The sequence below is a fragment of the Schistocerca americana genome, chromosome 7, assembly GCF_021461395.2.
Source record: "Schistocerca americana isolate TAMUIC-IGC-003095 chromosome 7, iqSchAmer2.1, whole genome shotgun sequence".
Lineage (NCBI taxonomy): Eukaryota > Metazoa > Arthropoda > Insecta > Orthoptera > Acrididae > Schistocerca > Schistocerca americana.
In genome coordinates, this window is record NC_060125.1 from 391,851,711 (window position 1) to 391,873,002 (window position 21,292).

The window sequence follows — 21,292 nt, forward strand, 5'->3', positions numbered from 1 at the left end:
TAGGGAAGAAACGAGACGTATTGAACAAGTCACTTGTTATGAAAAGGGCCAAAACAAACAAAATTCACTTTGAACATTTTTTTGTAGGCGACTTCAAACAACATTTTACAATGTATTTTAAAAAATGTATGACACAGAGCAGTATTAATACTTCTTATTATTCTTCAAATAAATTTATATGAACACTTACAAGAAGGTGAAACACCGAGAAGACATGGTCGTATGTAAACATAACTTCATAGACGTTCACACCAGGGGAAGATGTGTTAACGATTAGAGCTTCAATTGTGTGTGACAGGTAGAACAACCACCAGAAGACATTAGCGTTTTTTGTGTTTAGTATTGTTACCAGGCGTGGGAGGGTATATGATGGGTGTGACCAGCGTCAGATGTTGAGTCAGCACCTGTCAGAGATTAAAAGGGCCCTCATTTTGGGTCTCCATTTGGGCGGCAGGTCAAATCGTCAATTATCCAGATTCATGAAACAGTCGCCCAGTGTTGGACTGTATGGCAAGATGAGCGTAGGCATATTCATCGTCAAGGTTCTGTTCGACCATCTCTGACTACCACAAAGGAGAATCGCATTTTGCACAAAGCACGTCGTAAACCCATCAAATTTTTGCTTGCCATCCGAGAGGAAATAATGAACTCCGTGCAAGATTCTGTATCATCCTGAAGCATTGGTCAGAGACTAACAGTGGCCGGACTAGGGCATTAGCACACCATTCTGAGGCTGCCGTTAGCACCACGGCTGCATTTGGAGTGCTGTCGTGACCAGGAAACATGGATTGCTGATAAACGACGTCACATTTTGATCAGCAGTGAATCGTGGTACGCCACGACCCTAGATGACCATCATTGTCGAGCATGGCAGCGAACACGGGAGAGGTCTCATTCTTTCAGTGTTTTGTAGAGGCACGGTGGTGTTACTCTTGATGTCATGGTGAGGGGAGCCATCTGGTGTGACTTCAAGTCACAGTTGATGTTTCGGTGTTGTCAGTTGTCGGTAGTACTCTCGTGGTGTGGTCACCCGCTCAACGCCAGATCTGGACATCTGCTTCCATAGGGAGGTGTAGAACGTACTGACAGCTAGATTTTAATCCAGCAACAACTTGAGGAAACTCTGACGGACGTCCTGCTTCCCCGGGTATTAATTCTCATGCGACAGTAACGTAGAGCCATCATTCAACAAGGCAACGCTCGTTCACACATGGCAAGTGCCTCTATGAACTGTCTGCATCACGTTAACGTACTACCATCTCCAGCAAGTCCTCCAGGTAAGTCCCTGCTGGAACATGTGTGGGACCAGCTAGGCGCCAATTCCATCCCAGTGCCAGTATTTAGGATATTGTAAAACAGTGACTTTGTCAATTACATAATGCACGTGGTAAGGCTACTGCGTTTGTCAGGCCAGTCCTCACCGCAAAGGAAAGAGGGTAATAAAGTTAATCCTTTAATTCTGATCACAGATTCGAACTCCCACTGACCCTTTTAACCGCGCAGTTGAGCGCCCCACAAACCAAATATCAACATCATCCTTGAACTCCCAACAAATGTCGTGTAAATTGATACTATACTCAGAGTGGTCAGTAAATTAATTTACAATTCGTGCCTTAATTACACATTTAATACCACTAAACTAATTTCCCCAAGTCCGCAGACACTATCGAAGTATCCTACATAGAGGATAATCGGTTGGTGGGGGCTAGGATAATTTTGGCATTCCCCATTTATTTAATGTAGATAACGCCCAAGACGGTGAACTCTAGCTTGGTTTGCTGGCCGTTATTTCGAATGACCGTTGAAGCCACGCGTTGGCGGAGATATACAAAGTCTCCTGCACTCTGGGAATCTGCTCAAGTTCGGGCTACCCAACTTGAAGGAATGAACCTGGCCGTTCAGGCCGGCCAGAACAGCAGGAACAGTTACATCTACAACCTCTATTGGGCTGGCTACAAGGACCTTTCCGTACACCACGGAGGTGTCCTGCAGTTCATCAACCGAATCCTTAAGTAGCCCGGAGCTCAGCTCACCTACTCCGTTGCAGTTTCTGAAGGTGTCGACACTGCGAGGTTCAGCGTGCAGCGGTTACCGCCATTTTGGTGGCAAGCGTTTTCCTCGATTATCTTGGGAGCAGCATTGCGTACGTATCCGCGAGCTGTTCGTGATTTTTATACTTATGATGCACGCCACCCAACTTGAAGGAATGAACCTGGCCGCTCAGGCCGGCCAGAACAGCAGGAACAGTTACATCTACAACCTCTATTGGGCTGGCTACAAGGACCTTTCCGTACACCACGGAGGTGCCCTGTAGTTCATCGACCGAATCCTTCAGTAGCCCGGAGCTCAGCTCACCTACTCCGTTGCAGTTTCTGAAGGTGTCGACACTGCGAGGTTCAGCGTGCAGCGGTTACCGCCATTTTGTGGCAAGCGTTTTCCTCGATTATCTTGGAAGCAGCATTGCGTACGTATCCGCGAGCTGTTCGTGATTTTTATACTTATGAAGCACGCCGCACCTGTCATGATTGCGACTATGCTGTCCCTACATTTGCACCGTGAGATACCGGCGCTGCAAATCGACATGCAGCGTGGTAAGCTTTATTATCTGGGCCCTGTTGCTGTAATCGTATTCCTGACTCATGATTAGTTTCTATTGTGAAAGTTAGTAATGTTAATTCATTTCTTCCGCTCTCTAGAGACTGGTCTTTATTCTGAAGACGTTATAGTTTGTGTGAAGTTTTCTTCTCTTGATTTTCCCTACAGCAAGTCCATTGCTCGCCCAATGGTTGTATTACTGTGAATGATAGTTTAAGAAACTTGTATCAGAGCTATCTCTCATTATTTGTCCTTTTCTAAACAGATGTACTGCCAGACTACACTGAATTTCATCAGTCTGTAGCTTTCCTGCTGTCCCTTTCTGTTAATCAGTTCTTTCTTAGGCGACGGAACACCTGCTGTAAGAAACGAAGATCGACGCCTGGGAGAGAAGATCAGCAGGCAAGTGATCTGCTTGGGGACTATGACAGATGGTACATCTCCGAGGCCATTTTTTCCATCTTTCGATAATCTGTATTAATTCAGGCTCTTAAGAGGAGAGACAGCAGAGACCTCAGCCACAGCCACAGATATATACGGGGTTGGAGCGTTAATAGTGGCAACTATCTCTATTTACAGCTCGTACAAAATAGATAGGTGTTTCAAAGTTTTACTGACCTTCAAAGTAGTCACCATCATTGTGTATAACGTGATGTCAGCGATGTGGAAGTCGTACGATACTCTTAGCAGTGCCAGTTGTGTTGACAGTTCGAGCGGCGCGGTCTATTGCCCGACGAATTTGTAGCAGTTCTGAAGCGAATGCCGTGAAGTGTTTCCTTCAGTTTAGAAATCGAATTCAACTCACGAGGGGTTACGTCAGGGGAGTGCAGTAGGTGGATAGCACTTAGCAGCCCTATCAGTCAAACGAATCAGTAACAGCTTGCATTATACGTGCTTGAGCATTGTCCTGGAAAATGATGGTCATATCCTGCAGAAAGTGTCATCATTTCTGTCTCTATGCTGTTCATTTCTGGAACACAACCTACGACCAGCTTAGAGACAGAAGTAATGACACTTTCTGCAGGACCTGACCATCATTTTGCAGGATAATGCTCAAGCACGTACAGGCAATCTGTTACTGATTTGTTTGACTGATGGGACTGCTAAGTGCTATACCACCTACTGCCCTCCCCTGATTTAAGCCCTCCTGAGTTCAGAACGATTTATAAACTGAAGGAAACACTTCATGGCATTCGCATCAGAACTGCTACAAATTTGTAGGACAATAGACCACGCCGCTCGAACTGTCAACACAATTGGCACTGCTAAGAGTATCCTACAACTTCCACATTTCTGGAAATTGGTTATACATAATGGTGGTGACTACTTTAAAGGTCAGTAAAACTTTGAAACACGTACCTACTTTGTACGAGCTGTAAATAAATAGTTGCCACTATTAAAGTTCCAACACTAGTATTTTCGGTTACGCTAAGATGTTCCAGTGTTAAGGTTAATTGTTAGTAAATCTCTTTTGTGATGTGGTCAACCACTCGACATCCGATCTGGATATGAGCCCCCATAAGTAGGTGTCGAGCGTATTGACAGCTAGAACTTGCGTCCGACAATCATCCATAAAATCACTCCAGGTATTTCAATATGTTACATGGTGGTTATGAAAGGGTAGTTTATGCGCCAGTTATGTGTACCTGATTAATCCTATGGTATCTTACCTATGCCTCTAAGTCGCTGTAGATCGTTTACATTCGTATGATCCACGGACAGCATCGCAATCGGCGCAGTGTAAAGTTTTCTTAAATTTTATTGTTCTCCAAGATTAAAGTATATCACACAGCAATTCATCAAGTTCTTTTAATTAAAAATCAGATGTGTTACAATCTTTCACACCTATCTTAAGTACGCATTGGGTCCCACAAGGCTTTTGATGCCATCTCCAAACATTTTCTCGCCCTCTTGATTCGCTTCCTCGTAGCCGCTAAAAGTGCTTCTACAGTTTTTCAACCAGTCCCGAATTTTCGGATAAGCACTTAAGTCCACTCCCATCGCCTGTTAAAAAGAAAAATATTTTAAATACTCTGCTGATTAAATGCTGAACATTTAACTTGCTATTATACTTCTAGTGTGAAGTAATTACGAATAAACTAACAAAACTTTTAATTTTTGTAATGGGTTTCTACACATAAGGGATACTTCAGACAGAATTTTAGTATATTAGGCTTTGTGCCTGGAAGTATTACACACCACTGAATTGAAAGTTCGTTGATCAGAGTATTCATTCTATAGTTAATTAGTTCTTTATAAATAGTTACACTTAGTAAAAAATATTAAGATGTCCATCCATTCGCTTAGGGACAAACCACACAAAATACACCACATACGATGACAGAAGCAGGAAGCCTGTACAGGTCTATGGGTGTTGTATTACGAATAGTGATAGACATTCACCACGTGACTGAATATCGACAGTCACTCATTGCTTTTAGTTTCCGATACCCCAGCCACATGGCTTCCATTTGCTGTTTCCTCAGCGTGCAATCTCTGGGGAAGATTTTCAGCAAGTCCGTCTTCGGAATTAGGTATATGCCTGTCGGTCTTCACAACATTTGTTTCCATCGTTTCCTTGATGGACCTGAGTCCGTCCTTACTTTCGGGTTGTAGTTCAGAATTTTCCTGGTACGAGTTTCATCTCTCATTCCATTTGATGTTTCCTCCTATCAATGTGTTCAGTTATTTCGCCATTAATAGCATGTGAAGGGTGGCGCACGAAATGTGTTACCAATTGTTTCTTTCACAATTTACGACGCACATCAGAATATCCCGCTGGGATCTCTACAGCAGTACCAGCAAAGCTTGGAAAAACAAATGAGTTACGAAATGACGTGTAATCCACGATCCACTAGGAGACTAGTATGCAGCAATGGTTGACAATGGAAGACTGACGACACAGCAACGATCGGCAATTGTGTTACTTTTTCATGAAACAAAAAGCCTTGTTGTGACTCAGAGGCGTTTTCGACAACAGTTTAACACACGATGGGTCCCTTGCAAGAAGACCATCCACAGGTTGTACGATAAATTTGTACAGGAAGGAACAGTATTGGAAACGAAGCGACCTCGGCCTAAGCCTGCTTGTTCGCCGGAGAATACTGAAGCGGTACTAGTTGCTGTACAGAGAAGTCCCGGGAAATCGTGTAGAAAGGCAGCAGGCAACTGGGAATATCCAGACGCTCCATTCAGCGCATTCTTAAAAGTAACCTCCATATGTACCCATAGAAGATGACCTGTGCACAGAAGCTCACTGAAGAACACAAGCAGCAGAGACTACTGTTTGCTCAGTGGGCGGAGGATAGGGTTCAAATGGCTCTGAGCACTATGGGACTTAACATCTCTGGTCATCAGTCCCCTAGAACTTAGAACTACTTAAACCTAACTAACCTAAGGACATCACACACATCCATGCCCGAGGCAGGATTCGAAACTGCGACCGTAGCAGTTGCGCGGTTCCGGACTGAGCGCCTAGAAGGAGGATAGGGAAGAAACTCTCAACAACGTTTGGTTTTCAGACGAAGCGCATTTTCATTTAGACGGTGTGGTTAACAAACAAAATGTACGCTTTTCGGCCACTGAAAACCACAAGTGCTTCATGAACGACAACATTATGCTCCGAGGATTACAGCGTGGGCAGCAATTTCCAGTCACGGACTTATTGGACCCTTTGTCTTTGAAGAGCTGTGAACAGCGAGCGTTATTTGAGCATGCTTCGCTATAGCTTCATTCCACAGCTTCTTGCTACTGCTTTGCCCTTCAACACGCAGTGGTTCATGCAAGATGGAGCAAGGGCACATACTGCAAACACTGTGTTGGAGTTTTTACACGAGCATTGCGACATATGGATCATTTCAGTCAGGTTTCCAGGTCGCTTCAATGACGGTCAAAATTGCCGCCCCCCCCCCTCCCCCCAAATAGTCCAGACCTAAATCCATGTGACTTTTTTCTTTGGGGGTACCTAAAGGAAAAAATTTTCCCAAAACGTCCACTTGATTTAATGGAGTTCAGAAGACTTATTCTTCAAGCTTGCAGTGCAATTACGGAAGACATGTGTCGTAGGGTAAATACTAACTTCAGTGTTCGTTTGAAGGAAGTTAGGAAACGAAATGGTGGATATATTGAGCATGTGCTGAGTTAGAACAAATCATCATGGACGGCTCTTCATTGTAGTATATGTTCCTTTCAGATTGTATTGACAATAAAGTTTCTATTCAAAAACAAAATGCTAACACATTTCGTGCGCCACCCTGTACATTCAGTTCATTTCGAATGTTTGCACTTTTTATTAAGTTTTTTCTTGTGCAACCTCTCTCCCCCTCATGATTCTAATCTGTGCTTCTTGTATTTTGTTGCCATCTTTATTTTTATTTAGTAGACTCTCGCTTCCATAAAACGGTCATTGAATCGCCATTGTTTTATGAAATTAGTTTTTATATTTTTTCGGGCTTTGTATCTAAGTGTTCTGTTTATTGTTCCATATATGGATTTCCGGATTATGCAACGCAGAATTCGGAGTGGCACTTATCGGGCAGCAACCAGCAGCCTTCTAAATTTAAGCGGCATAACAGGAAGTGACGTCATGATAATGTGACCGAAAGTATCGCAATCTTTTATCTTTAGATGATATAAGAAATTTTGATAGCTACATTTGTTCTGTACTTCGAGATATCAACAATGGTTCCTCTAGAGTGCTTAACATCTCTTGGATTTAAGGAAGACGAAGATAAGACAAACACGAACTCTGTGGTTTGTGAAACTTTCTCGCAGATTAAAACTGCATGCCGGACCGAGACTCGATTCATATCAGCGCTCACTTCGCTGCAGAGTGAAAATTTCATTCCGGGCTTTGGTTTGTGATTATTATTAGAGAACACGGAAAATTTGTTACTGACATAAGTAATATAAATTGCACTGCAAATCAGACTCTCCGTAGCAAGAAAAATTTAAATGTTGCTATACCAACTGCAGAAATGTTTTATGATAACATTATGATGCGAAGAACAATTAGAGAAGAGGCAGCATGTTATGTTAAAGAAGGAAATATATGATGCATCTACACGGTAAATTCTCCAATTTAATCTCGAGAGATATGTCGTTGAGGCAAAACTACCATTTCTCCTACACAATGACAATGCGGCATCTAATACTGAAAAAAGTCAGCGGGGAAGCACTGGATCGATTTAGAGGAAATATAAAAATCCTTGATTATACTATATGAATTGGAACTGGCTGACACTAAAAAGGCTGTACTAATGGGTGAACTGCCTGTGATATTGTAGAGGGTTCAGGGGAGTATGTTTTCACGCTTGTAGATAATTTATTTACAGCTGCAAATTTGAGGGGATGGAGTGACGAGCAGTATCACACGGTTAAAATTGACAAGGGATGCCAGAACATAAGTGATGACCTACGAGAATTTACAAAATGCACGATCTTTCGAGGACCTGGAGGAAGGAGAGTTGGAATGGTGTGGTAGTAGTATTAGTAGTAGTAAGTAGTAGTAGTAGTAGTAGTAGTACGGTAGTTCTTCTACAGGATGCTGAATATATCCTAGTATTACAATTTAAGAACAACAAAAGTAAAATAATTCATATATACAGACTTACAGGTCTTGTACGACAAGGATGGAATAAATAATCAATCATGGCCTTATAGCAGAAACCAACCGGTCATTTATCTGAAACAATTAAGGGAAGCAACGGAAAACCAAAACAAGAATGACCGGATGAAGACTGGAGCCTCCACATTCCTGAATACTGGCCCACTCCGTTTCAAACAGCGCTACCTCATTCGGTTCACCTCTGGTGTACAACACTGCTTTACAAATAAGTTATTTAATAGCTAAAAAGGCTAATGCTGCACTGTTCGTTCATTTCTCACTCTCAGTCACTGCACACACTATACACACATTGGTTCACAGCACTGCACAGACTAACAGCTGATGTCTGCACCACTTTGAGCATCACAGCTTCCCACCTGCTAGCCGGGAAAACCGAGTCAGCTTCCCTCTATAACGAGTGACATGTTGAACTCAGAAAGAGTATAAGTGTTTGTATTTTATTGCGTAGCTTTGCGAATAATTTTTCCCAGAAAATGAAAAAATGAAGGAAAAAACGTAATGTGAAAATGATGTGTGGAATGTTAAATGTTTTATTATCGTTATTATTATTTATATTACATTTTTTACAAACCCTCTATTCTGTGTTATGTAAATAATCTTTCAGTGTACAGAATATTTGCGTTGATAAATACTATTTAACTGCGTTTTTAAAGAAATTTATTTCAGTAATTTCTTTAAGCTCCTTCGGTAATTTATTGTAGAGGTTTTTTTTCTTGGTAGAAAATGGTGTTTTGAGTCTAATGGTCTTGCTCATGAAGGAGGAAAACCACGTGTAAGTATTTTCGTTAGTAGCTCAATTCAGTGCTGCCAGTCACATTAATGTGACCACCTGTCAAAAGCCTGAATAACCACCTTTTGCAGTGCGAACAACTGTGAGATGTGCAGGAAGAGAGTCAGTGAGGTCCTGGAAAATACCTACCGTGATGAGGAGCCATGCCGACTCCAATGCCGTGGTCAGCTGCGCTACGTTTCTCGGTTGCGATTCCTTGGCGCCAACAGCCCGATCGAAGTGATTTCATAGATTCGCGATTGGTTTTAAGTACGGGGAGTTTGATGATCAGCGTCGCATGGTACACCCCAGGTGTTACATGCTTCACCCACTGTCCCTGCTGTCGCGACATCTTGCGGGTACCGGGCACGGTTGGGCCACCCTCTCCCCAAGGGGAGTGGCGGGTTCAGTGGCGTTCGCGGCGCACGAGGCGGAGGGTCAATGTGAAGGCTAGCCGTGTGGCATCGCCCGCTCTGCCTGTGATTGGACATGTGGCCGCTCCTTCAGCAGGGTCCGAGCAGGAACACGGGGGGAGGGGTTTATTAGTTATTGGAAGCTCCAACGTTAGGCGGGTGATGGAGCCCCTTAGGGAAATAGCGGAAAGGTCGGAGAAGAAGGCCAGTGTTCACTCTGCTTGCCGGGGGGTCTCATCCGAGATGTGGGGGAGGCCCTGCCGGCGGCGATAGAGAGCTCTGGGTGCACCCGACTGCAAATTGTTGCTCATGTCGGCACCAATGACTCCTGCCGTCTGGGTTCAGAGGTCATCCTCAGTTCGTACAGGCGGTTGGCGGAATCGGTGAAGGCGGAAAGCCTCGCTCGCGGAGTGGAATCAGAGCTAACTATTTGTAGTATCGTTCCCAGAACCGATCGCGGTCCTCTGGTTTGGAGCCGAGTGGAAGGCTTAAACCAAAGGCTCAGACGATTCTGCGGAGATCTGGGGTGCAAATTTCTCGACCTCCGCTATCGGGTAGAGAAATGTAGGGTCCCCCTGAATAGGTCAGGCGTGCACTACACGCCGGAAGCGGCTACAAGGGTAGCGGAGTACGTGTGGAGTGCACATGTGGGTTTTTTAGGTTAGATAATTCCCTTCCTAGGGCCGACAAGACGCCTCCTGAGACGCGGTAAGGTAGGAGTTGGCATAATGCAATAGGGAATAATATTAATGTGCTAATAGTAAACTGCAGGAGCGTCTATAGAAAGGTTCCAGAACTGCTCTCATTAATAAACGGTCACAACGCCCACATAATACCAGGGACAGAAAGTTGGCTGAAACTAGACGTAAACAGTAATGAAATACTAAACTCAGATTGGAATGTATACCGCAGAGACAGGCTGGAAAGTGAAGGGGGAGGCGTGTTTATAGCGATAAGAAGAGCAATAGTATCGAAGGAATTTGACGGAGATTCGAAATGTGAAATAATTTGGGTGAAGGTCCCGGTTAAAGCAGGCTCAGACATGGTAATTGGATGTCTCTATAGGCCCCCTGGCTCAGCAGCTGTTGTGGCTGAGCACCTGAAGGATAATTTGGAAAATATTTCGAGTACATTTCCCCACCATGTTATAGTTCTTGGTGGAGATTTTAATTTGCCGGATATAGACTGGGAGACTCAAACATTCATAACGAGTGGCAGGGACAAAGAATCCAGTGAAATTTTTTTAAGTGCTTTATCTGAAAACTACCTTGAGCAGTTAAACAGAGAACCGACTCGTGGCGATAACATATTAGACCTTCTGGTGACAAACAGACCCGAACTATTTGAAACTGTTAACACAGAACAGGGAATCAGCGATCATAAAGCGGTTACTACATCGGTGATTTCAGCGGTAAATAGAAATATTAAAAAAGTTAGGAAGGTTTTTCTGTTTAGCAAAAGTGACAAAAAGCAGATTACAGAGTACCTGACGGCTCAACACAAAAGTTTTGTCCCAAGTACAGATAGTGTTGAGGATCAGTGGACAAAGTTCAAAACCACCGTACAATATGCGTTAGATGAATATGTGCCAAGCAAGATCGTAAGAGATGGAAAAGAGCCACCGTGGTACAACAACCGAGTTAGGAAACTGCTGCGGAAGCAAAGGGAACTTAATAGCAAACATAAACATAGCCAAAGCCTTGCAGACAAACACAAATTACGCGAAGCGAAATGTAGTGTGAGGAGGACTATGCGAGAGGCGTTCAATGAATTCGAAAGTAATGTTCTATGTACTGACTTGGCAGAAAATCCTAAGAAATTTTGGTCTTATGTCAAAGCGGTTGGTGGATAAAAAAAAAAAATGTCCAGACACTCTGTGACCAAAATGGCACTGAAACAGAGGATGACAGACTAAAGGCCGAAATACTAAATGTCTTTTTCCAAAGCTGTTTCACAGAGGAAGACTCCACTGTAGTTCCTTCTCTAGGTTGCGGCACAGATGACAAAATGGTAGATATCGAAATAGACGACAGAGGGATAGAGAAACAATTAAAATCGCTCAAAAGAGGAAAGGCCGCTGGACCTGATGGGATACCAGTTCGATTTTACACAGAGTACGCGAAGGAACTTGCCCCCCTTCTTGCAGCGGTGTACCATAGGTCTCTAGAAGAGCGTAGCGTTCCAAAGGATTGGAAAAGGGCATAGGTCATCCCCGTTCTCAAGAAGGGACGTCGAACAGATGTGCAGAACTATAGACCTATATCTCTAACGTCGATCAGTTGTAGAATTTTGGAACACGCATTATGTTCGAGTATAATGACTTTTCTGGAGACTAGAAATCTTTTCTGTAGGAATCAGCATGGGTTTCGAAAAAGACGGTCGTGGGAAACCCAGCTCGCGCTATTCGTCCACGAGACTCAGAGGGCCATAGACACGGGTTCACAGATGTCGTGTTTCTTGACTTCCGCAAGGCGTTCGATACAGTTCCCCACAGTCGTTTAATGAACAAAGTAAGAAAAGCATGTCATTGTCAATGGAGAGAAGTCTTCCGAAGTAAGAGTGATTTCAGGTGTGCCGCAGGGGAGTGTCATAGGACCGTCGCTATTCACAATATACATAAATGACCTTGTGGATGACATCGGAAGTTCACTTAGGCTTTTTGCAGATGATACAGTGGTGTATCGAGAGGTTGTAACAATGGAAAATTTGTTCTGAAATGCAGGAGGATCTGCAGCGAATTGACGCATGGTGCAGGGAATGGCAATTGAGTCTCAATGTAGACAAGTGTAATGTGCTGCGAATACATAGAAAGATAGTTCCCTTATCATTTAGCTACAAAATAGCAGGTCAGCAACTGGAAGCAGCTAATTCCATAAATTATCTGGGAGTACGCATTAGGAGTGATTTAAAATGGAATGATGATATAAAGTTGATCGTCGGTAAAGCAGATGCCAGACTGAGATTCATTGGAAGAATCCTAAGGAAATGCAATCCGAAAACAAAGGAAGTAGGTTACAGTACGCTTGTTCGTCCACTGCTTGAATACTGCTCACCAGTGTGGGATCCGTACCAGATAGGGTTGATAGAAGAGATAGAGAAGATCCACCGGAGAGCAGCGCGCTTCGTTACAGGATCATTTAGTAATCGCGAAAGCGTTACGGAGAAGATAGATAAACTCCAGTGGAGGACTCTGTAGGAGAGACGCTCAGTAGCTCGGTACGGGCTTTTGTTAAAGTTTCGAGAACATACCTTCACCGAAGAGTCAAGCAGTATATTGCTCCCTCCTACGTATATCTCGCGAAGAGACCATGAGGATAAAATCAGAGAGATTAGAGCCCACACAGAAGCATACCGACACTCCTTCTTTCCACGAACAATACGAGACTGGAATAGAAGGGAGAACCGATAGAGGTACTCAGGGTACCCTCCGCCACACACCGTCGGGTGGCTTGCGGAGTATGGATGTAGATGTAGATGTAGAGGAGTCCAGTAAACTCATCCTGGTGCTCTTCCAATCACGCACATACTTTACTATCTATGTGACATGTTGCGTTGTCCTGCTGATAAATGCCATCGCACCAAGGAAGAATAACCTGCTTGCAGAGGTAGGTATGGTTCCCAAGGATAGATACATACTTGTGTTGATCCCAGAATGACGAGATCACCCAAGAAATTCCCTCTGTCGTGGGCCCCTCCGACTATTGTTGGCAGGTATTCACTTTCAGACGTTTCACGCTGTACATGCCAGTGACCATCTGCCTGATGGAGCATAAAACGTGATTCATTTGAAAAATCTGCCTGCCGCCACTCAGTTGTGGTATCGGCCAGAGAACTCCAGCCTTCGTCGCCATTGAACAGCAGTCAGCATGGGTGCGTGGAACAGGTGTCTGCTGAGGAGGCCCTCACGGAGCAACGTTCGCTGTCACTGAGCAGACGCTGTTGGTAGCCTTTGTTTATCTGGCGCTCGTAGCTCAACAGTTGCACGTCTATTCGCTCGTATACATCTCCGCAGACGCCGTTCACCCCAGGCGTCTATGGCCCGTGGTGCACCACAGTTGGCTTGGCGCCAGCTTTGGTTAGCGTTATTTTATCATGCACGGTACACTTAATAAATTTATTTGTCCGTCGCTGACATAGTAGACCGCAAACCTTCTTTCCTTCCCGTCTGGGCAAGCTGTGCAGTGAGTAGAGTACATGTAAAGCTTACTGAGACAGGGTAAATGCTAGCTAGCTACAATGAAGTCGATCATTCGATTGTAATATTGGCATTTTAATTTGATATCCCACACAACTGACAAAATTTACAAAAAAAACTGAACTTCTTTGTCCACCCACACACTCCTGAGAGTGGCACATTAACAATTTGCAATTACGCGGCCGTTTTACTGGCAGCTGCGTTGACAAATACTCGGCACCTCGGATGGATAACTACCAGATCAGGAATATTAGGTAAGTCGATGGAAGTGGTTAACCGTTGGTGAAAATCTCGCTTCTGAGCACACAAAGAGCTCTAACCGCAGAACTCTGCACGGAACACGCGTTGGTGTAGCGCTGCGATACAGACCGTATCAGACGATGGCCAAGACGCCGTCTCCAAGTCTGTACCGCTCGATGGTTGAAGGCGTAGTTCTCTCTCTCTCTACAATTCTCTCGTCTCCCACGCGTACGAAAACGCGGCGGAAGAATACTCGGTTTCGGCCAATATCGAACGCTCTACCATCGCCGAAATCCCTCCAACGGCATTTCTGAGATCTACCCAATGATCGAGTAGGTCATATCGCCCCTAGGCAAACGAAATTCCCGTCTTCGCCACGTGTTGCCCAGCACAGGTGGCTCCGTATGTCGGGCTATCCCGAAAAGCGCCGTATTGTTAACGCGTTTCCGGTGACCGCAACCTGCCGCCCACGGCGGCCCGGCGAGCTACGACCATCTGCAGACTTTACATTCTACAATTCTCAACTCCCGAGACTTTTCACCAACGCTTAAGTTAGCGGCTCAATCATGCTGACATGCAGGGAGTACTGCTCGAGAGTGCCTCATATTTATCATAATTCAATAGAGTGATGATCTGATGCCCTTGCCAGTCCCTTTATTATTAATACTAATGTTGGTAAGCTAACGTGTAAGTGCCCATGGCTTGGCACCTTACAACTTAACCACGGCGGTCGGCGAACAGTTCACAAACTCAGTCGTTTCGGAAATGCCTTCACCCTTGGCCCGAACGCTAATGATTTGTCCTTTTTGGATGTCAGATACATCGCTCCGTTCCCGCAACGACTACACTGTTTTCCAGGTCCCTCCGACATGCTTCATATAACCTCCACTGTTAGTGTTATCAACTGTCGTCTGTGAGTGGTTATTGGTTGGTTGATTTGGGGGGAGGAGACCAAACTGCGAGATCATCGGTCACATCGGATTAGGGAAGGATGGGGAAGGAAGTCGGCCGTGCCCTTTCAAAGGAACCATCCCGGCATTTGCCTGAAGCGATTTAGGGAAATCACGGAAAACCTAAATCAGGACGGGATTGAACCATCGTCCTCCCGAATGAAGTCCAGTGTGCTAACCACTGCGCCACCTCGCTCGGTGAGTGATTATTGAGCGTTGACGTCGAACATATGTGGTGATCGCACTAATGGGACTGGGCCATGTATAATTAAGGGAACGAGAGCTCGTGGGAGTTTCGTTGGCCAAATTAGGATGCTGAATATTAACACTTATGAGTTGATGGATAATGACAACGCCAATAAGGCCATGCTTCAAGACGCAGACCAGCGGGCAGTATACACATTCTTACGGGTCTGCCTGCTCAAATTTCTTGTAAAGTGCAGGTAGAATTTCCAAAGGTCTTAAACGGAACTGTGTTGACTGCAGTGGCTTTATCACAAACTTATGCAGTTACCAGCCCTAGGACAGTGGTCAGCCAATCACATTCTGCGAAATTATTGGATATCTTAGTGTGGGAGATATAAAAGAATGGGACACTTGGGAATGTCAGCGCAGGTTTTCACAGGCACGGGAAAGTAGGTCTAGAATTAGAGCATTCTCCCTGGCATTAAGCGAGAAGAAGACCGGTTTGGCCAATGGGCAGCGTTTTCAGTATATGAGAGCACTGGAGACATGTGTACATAATCAGTGGCAGGTTATTGTTTGATCAGCTATGTAGGAGGAAGGATGCGTAAATTTCTACTAGTTGCAGGTATGCAAGTATCCATAGCAAGTTATGGAGTACGTGGTGTAAGGAATTTGAACATACCTTATCGTATTACAAACTAAGTGATGTAGGTGGGATAGTACTCATTCGCTTGGTTCATCATTTATGAACTTCTGTGTGAGACGCGAAAAATTCTTGCTTCGCTTGGAAGTACTTCCTCGACTTAGCAACAGCTGCGATGTCATAGTTGGACCGTATTTTCTGTTTAAACATCACGTGAAAGTCGATGTGGAACAACACATAGTCGAGATGGATGGGTCGCTGTTCAGTTTGGGTTTTACTCCAGAAAAACTGAAATGCCTTAAGGCGCGTCCCAGACTTCAGGGAAGTTGCGTCCACAATCCCTTAGAAACAATTCATCAGACAAAATACCGAAAGGTATAGTGTAGTTAGTCTGGGTGGACGTAGGAACAGATTTTAGTTAATATTTTGTGTGTAAGTGAACTCTTGACGGAAAACAAGGAACAGGATATGACACAGCATTTTGTGTACCGTAGTTTATCATATGTGAAAGAGGCAGTGTCCATCAGCATCAGCCTGGATCTATCACGAGACGCATTTATAGCCAACCTAGAATCCTGGAGAAAGAAGTATTGGATAGGAGTCTCAAAGTAAATTGCTCTAAGCCAGGAAAGTCTGCAAATTTAGTCACACTGCGCAATGAAGTGACAGGGAGGAGATAGAAAAATTGTTAGTAGACTACATAGATTTGTTTAATCCTTCTAGATCATTGGCAGATACACTGATAACACAGCATACGATTCCCACTGGGAATGAACCACAGGTATGTAGGAAACCGTAGTGAGATCTACATCACCTCCACCTGGTGATGAAGAAATTCATAAATAGTAACGATAATGCTTCATTTAAGACGTGATGGAAATCTTTGTGAATCTTTTATGGATGATGAATGATTGTACAATATGGTGGCATACAGGTCAGTCTTTGCAGTGGTGTCGGTGGGAGGCACAAATGAGAGAACCTTTCAAGTGAGCTCGGTGACTGGTGGCAGCAACGAGGAGGTCAATTTTAAATTTAAAAAAGAAATTTATATAAATTATAGTAAGGACTTAAAGGAATCAAACCTTAAAGCCAGTTACAAAGAGCCTATTAAATTAGGCGAATTGCACGTGTAAAGATTATTCCAAACAGTAAAGAACGAAATCTATTGAAGTAAAGATGCAGCAACGAACCACGGACGTTTAAAAGGAGGGCAAACAGCTGAATGTCGTGTGATGTCACGGACGGTAGCAGAGAAAGAGGTCTGGTAAGGATCAGACATCGCGCCTTGCGAATTAACAAAATAACGTCAGGGCAGAAACTTGATTAATTTTTTTACGGAAACCTGATACGAGAAGTGCCACGAGTCAACAGTAATTCTAGAAAATGTATGCAACAAACTTTCTTAAGTTTGTAAGAAGGCGGTAAATCACGGAGTTGGACTAACAAATGACACCTGTAAGTCGGTAATGTGCACGCTGATACAGTGTGGCAAAAATGAGAAGAATGATTATCCTAACAGAGAACAAGGGAATTCGATATTAACTGTATCTGGTATCGCAATCATGTTAGGTAGCTAACATCAAACTGAAAATATTTGATGAAAACAATGTGAAGTTCATTTCATCACATCATGTGACAGATAGATTTCCTGACCTGACGGCGACCATACAAAGTTATCAATATAATTGATTCAAGAAGGTGAAACTATTTTTTTCCTTGCCACAAATATTACTCCATGTAGTCAGTGAATATCTAAATGTTTTTCAGTTCCTCAAAACGTCTAAAGCACATTTCTAGTACACATATTAGGACGAAAGAAAGGAATTCCAACCGAAGCTGTCTGCTGTCGCTACAGACATTGAGAAGAGATAGCCTCTGATGTCTTCTCACTGTTAGTAACCTCCTAACACCTATAGTGTGTCCAGTGATACTATACAGAAAGCATCAACTCCTGGAAGATAAATAGTAAACTTTTATTGACTTAACATTTAAAACTGCAGTTCAAGTTATATTCCAGTTTAGGTAAACTAACAGATTAGTAGTTCGCTGACTTTCATGCAAGGTCCATCATAAACGATATCCACTAATACTGTTAGTTTTGAAAAGTCTTTACCACTGTGACATTATGCAGTTAGTTTTAGCACAGAAAATTTATTATACACACATCAAAAAAAGTTTTTCATCACCCCAGTTCCCAGATCTCCTGAAGACAGACGCAGACTGTGGCTATTGTATCACAGACATACTCGCTTTGACTGTTCAGAGATGTCACTAAACCCCCCAAAAGATGTAAACAACCATGCATGAGCAGTGCCTATTAGTCGGAGGGGGTCCGACAGACGATCAGTTTCAGTTATTCCACCAGGAAGGAGGTACACGGCTCGTGTTGTCTGTTGTTCAACCATGCCTAGACGGTCAATGCCGCGGATAGATCGCGTCCGCATTGTTGCTTTGTGCCAGGAAGAGCTCTCAACAAGGGACGTGTCCAGGCGTCTCGGAGTGAACCAAAGATATGTTGTTCGGACATGGAGGAGACACAGAGAGACAGGAACTGTCGATGACATGCCTTGCTCAGGCCGCCCAAGGGCTACAGGGCTACTATTGCAGTGGATGACCGCTACCTACGGATTATGGCTCGGAGGAACCCTGACAGCAACGCTACCATGTTGAATAATGCTTTTCGTGCAGCCACAGGATGCCGTGTTGCGACTCAAACTGTGCGCAATGGGCTGCATAATGCGCAACTTGACTTCCGACATCCATGGCGAGGTCCATCTTTGCAACCACGACACCATGCAGCGCGGCACAGATGGGCCCAACAACATGCTGAGTGGACTGCTCAGGATTGGCATCATGTTCTCTTCACCGATGAGTGTCGCATATGCCTTCAACCAAACAATCGTTGGAGACGTGTATGGAGGCAACTCGGTCAGCCTAAGCGTCTTAGACACACTGTGCTAGGAGTGCAGCAAGGTGAAGGTTCCCTGCTGTTTTGGGGTGGCATTATGTGGGGCCGACGAACGCCGTTGATGGTCATGGAAGGCGCTGTAAAGGCTGTACGATACTTGAACGCCAGCCTACGATCGATAGTGCAACCATATCGGCAGCATATTGGCAAGGCATTCGTCTTCAAGGACGACAATTCACGCCCCCATCGTGCACATCTTGTGAATGAATGGTTCAAATGGCTCTGAGCACTATGGGACTTAACTTCTTTGGTCATCAGTCCCCTAGAACTTAGAACTACTTAAACCTAACTAACCTAAGGACATCACACACAACCATGCGCGAGGCAGGATTCGAACCTGCGACCGTAGCGGTCGCGCGGTTCCAAACTGTAGCGCCTAGAACCGCTCGGCCATTCCGCCCCCATCGTGCACATCTTGTGAATGAGTTCCTTCAGGATAACGACATTGCTCGACTAGAATGGCAAGCATGTTCTCCAGACATGAATCCGATAAAACATGCCTGGGATAGATTGGTAATGGCTGTTTATGGACGACATGACCCACCAACCACTCTGCGGGACCTATGCCGAATCGCCGTTGAGGAGTGGGACAATCTGGACCAATAGTGCCTTGATGAACTTGTGGATAGTATGCCACTACGAATACAGGCATGCATCAAAGCAAGAGGACGTGCTACTGGGTATTCGAGGTACCGGTGTGTACAGCAATCTGGACCACTACCTCTTAAGGTCTCTCTGTATGGTGGTACAACATGCAATGTGTGGTTTTCATGAGCAATAAAAAGGGCGGAAATGATGTTTATGTTGATTTCTATTCCAATTTTCTGTACAGGCTCCGAAACTCTCGGGACCGAGGTGACGCAAAACTTTTTTTTATGTGTGTAGTTGCGTAACTGTGGGCCCAAAATCTCCTATCTTGGAATCAACTTCCAGCATTGTGGCTTGTAACGAGAGTTCACATACATGGGAGAGCATGTCACTGGGTACACACCCGTGACCAAATCTTGATCTAAATACCGATAGACGCAACAGAATCTGCGTGCCATCCTATTGTAGGGGCTTATTAACTGTCGACAGGCCAACACTTAGACAACCAAGCCTAGCAGACAGACTTAAGGTTGGTCACAGGAAGCAGACGAAAACAGCCACATATGCATGCAGTAGCATCGTGACAACGAGGTATCAGCTCACCAAGTTGGAAAGCTTTGGCCAGCAATAAAACTGTAAGGTGGCCATGTGCAGTGACGGGCCTGCCTGAGGATGCTGGCCAGGCTGCAAATAACTTATTGGCTCATGTGGAGAGCGAAAGAAAATTAACTCAAGTGAAAGTAGATTGATTACTTGAATTATTAATTTCCTAACATTCGCCAGTTGGTTTGCAGTGCAGTCCACTGCAAATTACATAAATTAATTGGACAGAGTGTCAGTCATTCAGTTGAGATTGGTTTGCTTTACAAGAAGACAATTTGCAAAATTTAATTAGTGTACAGCGAGAGGTACATAGCTGTGGGATAATAGAAGAGAGTGCCAGCCCATGGAGGACACCAGTAATAATTGTAGCAAAAGAAAGCTCAGTTGGGACCAAGGCACACAGATTCTGTTGTGTCTATCGGTATTTAGATCAAGATTTGGTCGCAGGTGTGTACCCAGTGACAAACGTCACCGAAACTTTAGATGATTTGCGGCAATGCTGTTATTTCACAACCAACGAATTGTGAATTGGTTGCCGTCAGCTGGAAGGAACATCAGAGGATCGACCCAACCCTGCATTCACCATTCCATCCAGTCACTGAATGCCATTCAGACTGAAGAATGCACTGGTGACATTTCATCACCTATTAGATGGTGTACAATGAGGCCTGAAACCAAAGTAATACACGGTACAGTTACATGACATTACAATTATTTCCAAGTGCATTTGGTATGTTTAAGGGACATCTTTATTTAAGGGACATCTTTATTCGATTACAAATGATAGAACTAACACTTCGTTCTGAAAAGTATCATTTTGTGTTGAAAGAATTTCATTATTTGAACCTAAGCCCCCAGCTCATGCAAGTGATCCAGGAATTTCCTACTCCTAGTCTGGAAAAAGCGCCATAGTCCTTCTTAAACTTGGTTAATTATTACGGGAAGTTCGTGCCAAAATTTACGAAAATAGCGAGACCCTTTGTATTTTTGTTAAAGAAGGGTACAATAAGCTTTTGCTCGATTAAAGGACGTACTAGCTACTGGTCCTGCCTTCAGTTTCCCAGATTATCAGAAACTATTCGCATTATCTTCTGATGCCGACAGCCACACCTTAGGGTGCATACTGAGTCACGAAATAGATGGAGCAGAGCATCGAATACCTTAGGCTTCTAGGCACCTATATAAGGCAGAAAATAATGCCAAAATGAATTTTTCACTGTGCAGAGGAGTACGTTCTGGTAAGAAACTTCCTGCCAGATTTAAACTGTGTGACATGCTGAGATTTGAACTTGGTACTTTTTTCTTTCGTAGGCAAGTGTACTACTGACAGGCTATCCAAGCATAACTCTCAAACGGTCCTCACAGCTTTACTCCTGCCATTACCTCATCTCCCATCTTCTGAGCCTGGATATATGAAAACTAAGGCCATGAATTTCAGTTTGAAGAAGGAAAATGACAATGTTAAATTATTATGTAGATGGCACCTCTACAGACTGTGTAACAAATGCAAACTTTC

The 21,292-nt window shown here is 44.1% G+C and overlaps 1 protein-coding gene across 1 annotated transcript in view; it reads right to left on the minus strand.

Moving 5' to 3' along the window:
• Positions 1-4,390: 4,390 nt before the first annotated feature.
• The window catches only part of LOC124622329 (glutathione S-transferase D7-like), a 97,223-nt gene continuing 80,321 nt past the window's right edge, over positions 4,391-21,292 (minus strand). Inside the window, exon 6 of the mRNA XM_047148006.1 lies at positions 4,391-4,599. Coding sequence (XP_047003962.1) covers positions 4,441-4,599 — 159 coding nt within the window. The 3' untranslated portion in view covers positions 4,391-4,440. The remainder of the gene's footprint in view (positions 4,600-21,292) is intronic.